Below are 10,825 nucleotides of genomic sequence, written 5' to 3'. Positions count from 1 at the left end.
TTATGTTGAATCCCCGTTAATATGATTGAGAAAAGGGCCCCAGATTTCGACAAACTTAAAATGAGTGTCAGTCAGACGATAACGAACCTCTTCAATATACAAACATGCAATCATCTCACGTAGCCAAACCCTAAACAATGGAGGAGATGGTGATTTCCAGGCTCCAAGAATAAGTCTTTTAGCTACAATCATGCCAAACATTAAGGCTTTCTGAAAAGGACGTCTGAGTGCCAATGAGGTTAGGGAGCAGCCTAGCACTGCAAGTACACCATTTTGTGCTATTTTTTTGATTAAATATTTGGTCTAAAGGATTTAATATGAGAATTTCTATTTCCAGTTTTCAGTTTGTTTTAAAAAGTTTTGAAATTTCCAAGATCAGCATTTTCAGTGGCAGATGAATTTGGAGCATCAGGATTCTTTGTTTATTTTTTGCTGGATTTGTGAAAAAATAAAACTTTGTTTTGATTAATTTCACAAATGCTACATAGAAAAAACTGCAGAGGAAGTAAATCATTCAAAATTATCTTTCAAAAACAGTTAAAAATGTCCAGGTTTAAAGAGTTTTCACATCACTGAATTCTGCTTTTATTTGCATTTTAGGTTTGTGCTTTTCAAAATATTCACTGAATGAAAAAGACTGAAAATGTTTTTTGTTTGGTAGCTGGAGACAGTTTACTGCTGGGAGATTTGGTACTGTATTTTAGCTTCTTTTTTTCTTTTTTTTTAATGTCCGAGGACGTGACTGAGGTCCTGCACCGTCCTGGTGGTAGTATGTTCATGGGAAAGTGGCTCAGGAATGGATTATGTCAGTGAGATAGAAGTACAAAAAATGTGTGAGCGTGTGGGAGAGAGAAGAGGGCTCTGCTGAGACACCAGAGCGCCATCAGGAGGTCTTTTAATGCAAATAAATCTGAACGTCTACTGAACAGATGACTTTAAACAGTCTCTGATGTACTTTAAACTTCACAATTCTGTTTGGAAATCCAGGCAGATAGAAAATCTTAAAAATGTATTTAATAGAAAACTTCAAATTGCATCACCAGGAAGATGCCTCAGCGTGCACAAACTGTCACAGACCATCCTTCACTCCTGGCTTTGTTGAAAGTCAAGCTTTGAGCAAGTACTGCAGACCAGAAATAAATTAAGTGTGTCAGTGTGTAATACAGACAGTGAGACGAAAGAATGTGCAGAGTTATATGTCATTCATCTCAACACTTTGAATTTATGTCTCCTTGCATCTCCTTTTATATGCACGTGCATCGAATTATTTATTTTTTTATGTTTGGACTTTAACATGTTTTATGTGTTGTTAGAGTATAAAAATATCAATTAGTATGACAATGTCATTATTTTGGTCAAATTAAATATCAAAGTAAACAAAAGGAATAATGAATAATGTGATGGTGCTGGGAGTTATAATTCAGGCTGGCAGCATTAGACTTCATTATTATCTGCTCGACTTGCCGCTGTCTTGCTTTTTATTTTCTTCTGTTTTCAATGACAGAAGAATAACTCCTCACTGTTTGTCATCAGGTTTGTTTAAAGAGGATCAAAAACGTCACTTTCAGTGAGAGTGGGTGGAGTCAGGTGAAGCTCCCCTGGTCTCAACTGTCCTTGCAAACCTTGCACGCAGCTACTGCTGCAGTTTAAAGTTTGCCAGCCCTCTGGCGCCCCCTACTGGTCTGTGACCCCCAGCAGTCGCCTGCCTCGCCTGGTGGTTGCTCTGCGGAGAAAAGATTTGTTGGGTTCTGGGAATGTGCACCTCCAGGCCAGAGGGGGACGATAAACAGTTATTATGACATTGAAAGTTATCGTTAACCTGCTGTGCTGGCTTGGTGTGTTTAATGTGGTGAAGTCCAGAGCACTGAAAGTCCTCCAGAGTCACTCAGGTCAGTGTTTTCCCCCTAAAGTTACATGTTTGTTCTCAGATAATAGAGTCAAATCTCCCCTGTGAAGGATATTAATCCAAAAATGCACCTGGAGATATCTGCAAAGATATGTTCTCCAGATGTTTAGGAAAGGAGCTTCTTTTATTACCTCCTTTAGGATAGGAGCCACAGTAGGAGGATCCTTTATGAAAGCTGAGGAGAAATTCATCCATCCAAGAATTAATGGAGAAGAGAACTTGTAAGAAAAAAAAAATTCCTGTTACAAATTACTCAAGCAGATTTAGAACCGAAGGGTTTTCTTTTCTTTCTTTTTTATTGTGTTAGGTGCAAATTGCTGTGATCACTCATGTTTTTAAACCTGGTTAACCTAAAGTCTTATTAATACCTTAGAAGAAAACTTGTACAGAGAGGGGGGAAAACTTGCCCTTATGGAAAGACATATTTTGAACAGGCGTCTGCTGCCACCTGCTGGCTGCGGGACGAGCAGCAACCCTGGTGTCTCCACCCTTAAAAAAATCAGCTGTCAATAAAAACCGGATAAATTGACTTCAACATAAATTAAACTATAATGCAAAGAAAGAAGAGAAAAGAAACATTAACCAGAGATGTGAAGGATACACAAGATAAAACAGAACAAAATAATTGCAGATCATTTCAAATAATATTTTAAAGTAGTTTTTGTTTAACTTATCATGTAACCAGACTGGTTACAGAGGAAATTTAGTGTGGGGGAGAGAGCAGAAAAATAGAGAATATTACTGAAATCAGCCAAATATACATGTATATAATTGAGTGGAAAAAAAAGTTTTTATTGGGTTAATGTTTATCACACAATGCATGTGATCACTGATTCTGTTTACTCAGGCGTTTGAAGTAGTTTGGTGATTCCTTCCTTATTTTTGAGTAATGCAGCGCAGCGTTTATTGCTCTGCAGTCTCATAACAGATCTTTATGCCAATTTTGAAAGTGACTTATAAAAATGGAAATATTTAAAGCGGAGTTTGAGGTTATTAAAAGCGTAGGTGAAAGGAAACTATTTAAATATTCTTGGCTGGGTTATTATTATTTTCCTGTATATAATAAGGGGGGGGGGGGTGTCTTGATGGCTTTTAAATTATTTTTTTTTTTATTGATTGATTAATAAATATTGTGGTTGATGGGTGTCCACACATTTGGTACATCATACCAAATGTGTATGTACCATACACATTTCTTACTTACTTTTCCACATATTAACCTTTCTTCATTAATCACAATTTTATTGCATTTTTATTATTGTAGCTTTTTTGAACATTTTACATGCAAAAACCTCTAATTCTTTGTCTTGTTTTTGTGATGTTTTAATAAATTTTTTGATATTTCTCCTTTTGTGAATGCAAAATATAAATGTAGTTTATCTTTGTGTTATAAATAGTTAAGAGGTTTTAGAAAAAAAAAAAAGTGTAGTTTGGACACTAATTAAAATCATGTTCAGGATGAGTTTGTCTGATCAGTTGTGCCTCGCTGCTGTTTTTAAAAGTTCTGGGTGACGTTAGAGCTCAGTGCATCAGACGGTGCTGATTTTGATCTTTTTGCTGGACTTCTTGTAAGTCACACGAACGCTGCACAAACTAACAAGCACACGGTCGCTGTTTAATGGGGTAAAAAAAGCCTCCAGACTAGTCCTTTAAAGTCCGAGTGTGGGTCCTCCCCCTCTTCTTCCTCTTCTTCTGCCCTTTTATAGCAGCAGGTGACACATTATAACTTTCTCAAAGCTTAACCAGCCAAACCCCCACCCCGTGACATCATCCCTGTGAGATGAGCTGACCTCTGACAGACACACACACACACTCACTCTCACAGGGGGGGTTGGGTCTTTCTCTTCTTTGTCACAACACAGTAAATAGCTGGTTTTCTTGCTCTGAATGAAGTCGTCTGTTGCAGTAATCCTGTCAAAACAAAGATGTTCTGCCTTAAGACTCTAAAACCAGGGGGAAAAAAATCTGTTTTTCCTAATATTCAAATATTTTGTGTTTAGCTCTGATTGTAAAGCAAAAACTAGAATCAAAAACCACTACAGCCCATTAAACCAGTGTTTTGATGGTCTGTGGTGTGTAGAATAAGTTATAACATCTATAAAAAAAAACTGTGAATGAATAAAGAGGAGTGTGTGATTGGATTAAAGTTATTAGAGAATAAACTCACCACCTTACAGCCATCCACATTAAGGCGAGAAACCAGGATGTTATTCCTTCACTGGGAAACATGACAAACTCAAGCAAATGTTTATTTAAACATTTGACTTTTTGGAGATATGAAATACATTTCTTCACCACTTTACTCCAGATTCTTTTTATCATTTGATCCAAACTTTGGTCAGAATTAGTAGTTCCCTCTCTTATAGGTTTTGTGGTAAACATGTTCCAAACTTTTTATGATTTGTTGTGTATGAATTAAAGATAACCTGTCAAAACAAATGTGCCTCAGCAGGTAAAGTGGGCTGTCTGCTGACCGGAAGGTCAGCGGTTTCTCCCTTAGCTCATCCAGCCTATAGGCTGATGTGTCTCTGTGTTTATCAGACAGAAACAAGTGCATGTATGAATGTGTGAATGAGGCATGTTGTATAAAGTTCCTTGTGTACTTGGGCAGTAGAAAAGCTCTATGCAAGAACCAATCCTCTGAACAATTTAACAGACTAGTAAAATAGAGTAAACGGAAGCACACACACACAGTTATTTCTCCAGTAATCTATTTAAAATGTTCCAAAATTCACCAACTGCATAAATCAGCTTATTTCAGTGACTTTGATTAGTGGAAGTGGGTCTAGACCTTGATGAGCTGCAGCTGTCTATGTCACGATGCAGGTGCTCAAAGTTTGCAAGGCTTTGTGAGGCACGCCCTCATACCAATACAAATGGGTCAATTGGCAGTGACTCTTCACGAGTCAGGGGACAGGGTAGAGGGGGATTACCCAAAGATTCACGAACTGTGGGTAGTGACAAGAAATGAGCTTCCTCCAAATGCTGGCTGGGCTCTCCCTTTGTGATAATACAAGGAGTTCAGTTATTCAGTGGGTACTCAGGGTAGAGCCACTACTCCAGGAGTAGAAGCTAGCTGAGGTGCTTCATATTCATGGATGGATATCTTGAAAAAAGCAAACGTATTTGAGTCTTTCATTATTTGCAAGATTAGCAACGTCCACTTAAAGTGCACTTTCCTACTCAAACACAAGACGGCGTCTTCATTTGAACTCCTGTAATCTGTAAGAAATATGTAGTGAGGCTTAAAATAAGCCCCCCCCCCCCCCCAAAAAAAAAAAAAATGCTTAAGATAAAAGAGTAAATGTTCTTACAGCTGCTCAGGATGGTATGTTGCAAAAGCAGGGGAAAGATCTGCACAGCATTTGTTTCCAGGTAATGATTCAATTCAAAACTTAAAATGTTTATTATTACATATTCTAACTGTGGGTTCTTCTCATGAATCTGTTAAGTGATTCTAAAGATTGAAACACTGCTTTTATTAAAATGAATGTTTTAAGGAAATAAAAGAAGCCAAGATGCGTTCAGACCTTTCCACTTTCTTCACATCTAAAGTTATTAAAATGGCATCTTATAAATAAACAATTAAATAAATAACGTGGCACATTTTCGCTGCTTCTTCCAGCCAGCTGCGGAGTCGTTGGTTTCTTTTAACCGACACAGCATTCCTTAAATGTGATCGCATCTTAGCCAAAACATCACTGCCTGAGGATCGGGCTCTGACTGCTGGGCTGGGGGTCAGCATACGCTCTGCTGTAGCATCACTCTGTGTTCTTGGCTAGCTCCATGTTGGCTTGTGTGCAGATGCTCGTGTTAGCAGTAGGGCAGTTGTCTCTGTCCTGGACGCAGTTTTCACGTCAGCATGAAGCTGCTGTTCTTTCATGCAGTGAAAATAAAAGTGATGTTCATATCTGATAACCGAGGAGCCTGAGTGATGTGACTACTGACTTTAGCACAGTAATGTGTTACGTTACTGCGTTACTGAAAAATGTAATGTGATTACAGTAACATGCTACTTTGCAGTGCATTTCTTCCAGACAGCATCCATTCCATTTTAACCTCCTATTGCGGCGTTGTAGAGCACCAGTGTTTTTCCTGGTCAGGACGAGGTGACCATAAGCTCGCCCGCTGTTCTCACTCTTGTGACGTCGCTGGATGTAAAATCACATCTGCTGGCATATGTCGCTCTTTGGTGTCATTTGGTGTTCTGGGAATCCATCCTACCTGACAAACCATCCTAACCGTTGTTTCTGCGCATGCGCACAACATGAAGTTAAGTGGCGAACCGTCCTACCTTTGTGAATATTATCTAGAAGAATACTCTGACGGGTAAAATTAAGTGCCAAACCATCCTACCTTTGTGAATGTGACCTACAAGCATACTTTAACAGCTAAAATTTAGTGGCAAATTGTCCTACCTTTGTTAATCTGAGCTAGAAGCATACTTTAACAGCTAAAACTCAGTGGCTAACCATCCTACCTTTGTGAATATGAGCTAGAAGCATACTTTAATGGCTAAAATTAAGTGGCAAATCATCCTACCTTTGTTAATAAGAGCTAGAAACATACTCTGACGGGTGAAATTAAGTGCCAAACCATGCTACCTTTGTGAATGTTACCTATAAGCATACTTTAACGGGTAAAATAAAGTGGCAAACCATCCTGGCTTTAAGAATATAAGCTACAAGCATACTCTGATGGGCAACGTTAAGTGGCAAACCATCATACCTACTTAAATTTGTGCTGGAATTACTCTGTGACAGCAGAAATGTGCATAAACTACCTACGGTAGGACGTTTTGCCAAAGTAGGATGGTTTGTCAGAACACCGGGCGTGCGCCTCAGTTTTTATAACCTCGAGCAGGTTCTGGGTTGCAGGCACGAGTGTCAGATCGTGTTGGGGTTTTTTAGTGCCATTTGAATGAGGTATCAGTGCAGAAGCTCAGAGTTTCATAGGTTAGACAGGGAGTGATGTCACAACAATTTGAAATTATGAGATTTTCTGGGAAAAAAATTGAAAAAAAAAGAAGTTTTTTTCTTCTTCCAGTTTAGACTTCTTCTCCTCTTTTACCAGGGCCCACATGGAAGTTTTATCAGCGTGGTGACACCTATTGTTCAGGGGAATGGCAGAGAGTATGCATGCCCTCATACTGAACACTTGCTTATTGAATTCTCTGCAAATCTCAGTGCCAAAGCATTCCTTTAAATTGAACCAGATCACGTTGGAAAATGAGCTGCTCCAGATTTTGTTAATAAAAGAATTCAGCTCCATATCAGCTAAAATTGTGATGTTATTAAGGCTGAATTGTGACCTATAGATCCTGACCTGCTTTAAAGCAGCTTTTAAGTCACTCATATTCCCAAAGAAAGTGATTATTACTCATATTAGCCGAGGCCAACCTCTGCAGGTCTTAAATGGCCTGCTGTGCAGAGATGGTCATGCAGCTTTAATTTCAAAGGACTAAACGAAGCCTCTGTGGGTCTCATGGTTTAGAGCTGAATGCTGTAATGATTGCAGCCTTTGCAGATTGTTTCACCACGGGGATGAAAATGTTTATCTTTTTAAAAATAAGATCATGCAAAGCTTAAGAAGAAAAAAAGGATAAGTCTTTTTCTTGCTTCCCTTTTGATTGTGTCGTGACCCATCACATTTATCTTGGGACCCCTTGGGGGGTCCTAATCCCCCAGCCTGGAAACCACTGCCTTAAATACTCCTTATGATCCTCGGGCTGCTCTGATGTTTATGATTCACAAGTCCAAAAAATTGGGTCATTATAAAATCACCATCATCATTAAAACATGTAAAAGAGCAAAGTATATTAACCTGAATTATAGCTTTTCCAATATGTACCAAGGATTTTTTTTTAGTTTTAAAATAATTGAGGATTAATTTGGATACTTCAGGGTAATTTATATTTTAGAAAATGTTCCAGAAGGGCTGAAATGAGCAAATTTATTTAAAAAAAAAACAACAACAACAAGAGTTGTCCTGCAGATAAATCACTGAAATGATAATTTTAAAAAAAGTTTAAAATAATAAAATAAAACATTTTTTTAAAAATATGGGGGAATTTAGGACCAAATGGTCCAAAATGAGTCATTTTGATTGATTCATTTGTTTGCAGGGGCCCAGAAATTAGTCACCCCGGTTTCAGCCCATTCAGAAATAGGATTTTTTTTTAAAAAAGATAATTGAGGATTTGGATACTTCAGTGTAATTTGTATTTTAGAAAATGTTCCAGAAGGGCCGAAATGAGCATTTTTATAAAAAGAACACTTGTCCTGCAGATAAATCACAGAAATAAGAAAAAAAAAGACTCATTTGTTTGCAGGGGGTCCGCAATTACTCATCTCGACTTCAGCAGCCCATGTAAAAAAAAAAAGAAAAAGAAAAAAAAATCCTGTTCATCCTTTGAGATCTGAAGGATCCGCCCTGCGGGGCCAGTACAGGCTGAAATCACACGACTCACCTCTGTTCAGATTTTTATTTACCGCCATAAATAACCAGTTTATTACAAACCAACTCACAGGGCAACATTATAAATAGATTTATGAAACACATACAAAAAACATCTCTCAGAAAAAAAGTGACTTTGTTGTTGTTGCAGCAAACACAACGTAAACGACATCAGAATAAATCGCACAAAAAACTGCTAAAACATTTGCTGTGATCAGTTCTATCTTACAGGGGGCGGGGTAGTTTTAGACGGCTCGCGCGTCTGAGCGAGGTCACCAAAGACACCAAAGAAGATGAACATGTGTGAACTCGTTTCCTTGGTTACAAGAATTAAACGCTCTAAAATTTGTGTCGAACTCCTTTCAAAAAACACGGATTTCACTTCGAGGCCGAAGCGGTTTTTATGATATTCTGACAGGGCAGAAGGCCGGTTACGATCTCACGAAGAGGGCACGCACAAGTCTTGCGCCGGGCTTCACCAGCTCCAGTGGTACACGTGCGCCAGCTGCTGCACCCCCGGGTGCTGCTGCACCCCCGGGTGCTGCTCCGGGCCGTATGCGGGGTGCAGCAGGGGGGAGTAGGTGCAGAGCGGCAGGCTCAGGCCGGACCTCAGCGTCGCCTCCAGCTCGCTGGCTGCAGCCCGGCCGCACGGCTTTCCGTCCCGCACCAGCACCGGGATGGCGACCCGGCGGGCCGACAGCAGCTGCAGCGCGTCCACGCTGCGCTCGGCGCGTGCGCGCTTCATCTTGTAGCGGTGGTTCTGGAACCAGATCTTCACCTGGTTCGGCGTGAGGCGGATCAGCCCGGCCAGATGTTCCCTCTCCGGGGCGGACAGGTAGCGCTGCTGTCGGAAGCGGCGCTCGAGCTCGTAGGTCTGCGCCTTGGAGAAGAGCACGCGCCGCTTCCTGCCGCGAGCCTTCTGCGCCCGAGCGCACCGCGCGTCCCGCTCTGCGTCCGGGGACTCATCCGTAGACAGCTCCGGGGATTTGGGATCGGCGCGAGGCTCCAAGGACAGCCCGTGCACTGCAGGGAGAGAGACAGTAAAGTAATCTGATTACTCTCTGAGACTCAGTGGCAGATTAATGGCGTGACTGGTTTGAGCTTAGGTGTCTGTTTTACAAACAGAACCAGCAAAGCGACTTTAAGCTTTTTAAGTTCATTGGGAGAAAAAAAGTGAAGCGATTAAAAATGCCAGAAGCTGAATTACCGACACAGAAGCTGAACTTTTAGCGGATCAGATTAGGAATAAGCTCGTTATTTATAAGAAAGAAGAACAAAATGAGGCAAAAAAAAAACCCCGATCCAGTTACAAGTAGAAACGTAAATAAATAATCATTTAACGCAGTTTTTAGGAGGCTGTTTCACGATTATTTGACGGAAATATCCATATTTAAGCATATTTTCACATATTTTCGAGATTTGGAGCAGCAAGTTTGTTTGTCAGTCAGAAACACCTGCAGCCAAACGCGAGGGCGGTCAGTGTGAACGCGTGAACTTTTATAGTCATTAAAATCAAAGAAGTCTCTCACGTGAAAAGTGCAGGTTACCGGATGCGCTGCTCCACGTGCCCAAACGCTCACCGGCGCTCTCACACAAACCCCGGCCGCCTGACACCTCCGTGGAGGCCTCCTCGGTGTCGTCCTCCTCGGTCTCTTCGGTCCCGGACCCGCATCTCCCCGTCGAGTCGGGAAGGTCCAGGATGTCCCGCACGGAGAACCCCGTCTTTGCGTTGGCGCCAAACGGCATGACGCGGGGAGGACGGGAGAGACGAGAAGAAGGGGAGAGTTCTGGGCTCGTATCCAGGAGGGTGAAGAGCTGCCGTTAAACAGGAGCAGGCAGCGGAGGGTTCAGGTCCATGAATGCCGTCAGAGGGGAGCCCGGAGCTGCACGGGCCGACCGGAGAGAGTTTAACAGCATGAAAAATACATGAGGGAAGACGTTCAGAGAGTGTGGCACCGTCCTTTTAACGTGTGTGTGTGACGGTAAAAAGGACGGAGGCGGGTCCCGGGAGTCAAGTGGATGAGGGTGTGTAGAAAAAAAAACGGAGCAGTGCATTAACAGAGACGTCGGAGCGTCAGGGAGGAGATGAATGATTAATGATGGAGGATTAGTAGGAAAGAAGCGACGCATTTACACATGTTAGAGCCACTGATCCGCTTCCTGTTTACCGCAGAAAGAAAATCTCCAGTATTTCCATCAAAATGCGCTCATGGTGCCTGAACAGCAAACGGCGAGAAGAAAGACACAACAAAAATATTTGGGGATTATTTGTTTATTTATGCAAGACCATAAGTATCAACTCGGTAAACTGAAAAAAATCCCTAAACCTTCTGCATTAGAGCTATAAACAATTCATTATAGCTAATAAAATATACAAAGCATCAAAGAAGCTGGTTGTACTTTATAAAAGAAATATAAATAATTTATTCAAATAAAGAGATTAAAAATGTTTTTATATTGATT

At 40.9% G+C, this 10,825-nt stretch overlaps 1 protein-coding gene across 1 annotated transcript; it reads right to left on the bottom strand.

Moving 5' to 3' along the window:
- Positions 1 to 8,837: 8,837 nt before the first annotated feature.
- On the bottom strand, positions 8,838 to 10,108 carry nkx2.2b (NK2 homeobox 2b). The gene is made up of 2 exons (XM_063494682.1): positions 9,910 to 10,108; positions 8,838 to 9,385 (listed from the first exon to the last, which is right to left on the bottom strand). Exons 1-2 carry the CDS (start codon positions 10,106 to 10,108, stop codon positions 8,838 to 8,840), a joined length of 747 nt encoding a protein of 248 aa, XP_063350752.1.
- Between the last annotated feature and the right edge of the window lie 717 nt (positions 10,109 to 10,825).

This window comes from Pelmatolapia mariae, linkage group LG15 (assembly GCF_036321145.2).
Source record: "Pelmatolapia mariae isolate MD_Pm_ZW linkage group LG15, Pm_UMD_F_2, whole genome shotgun sequence".
NCBI classification, from domain to species: domain Eukaryota; kingdom Metazoa; phylum Chordata; class Actinopteri; order Cichliformes; family Cichlidae; genus Pelmatolapia; species Pelmatolapia mariae.
Note: the sequence above shows the minus strand (reverse complement) of the source record. Positions and strands in the feature narration are given on the sequence as shown.

Excerpts from the sequence above, each read along its gene's own strand:
- nkx2.2b (XM_063494682.1), bottom strand. The coding sequence starts at position 10,108 with ATGCCGTTTGGCGCCAACGCAAAGACGGGGTTCTCCGTGCGGGACATC. Across the intron at positions 9,386-9,909 it reads CACGTGGAGCAGCGCATCCG|TGCACGGGCTGTCCTTGGAG; the intron begins GTAACCTGCACT and ends CTCTCCCTGCAG.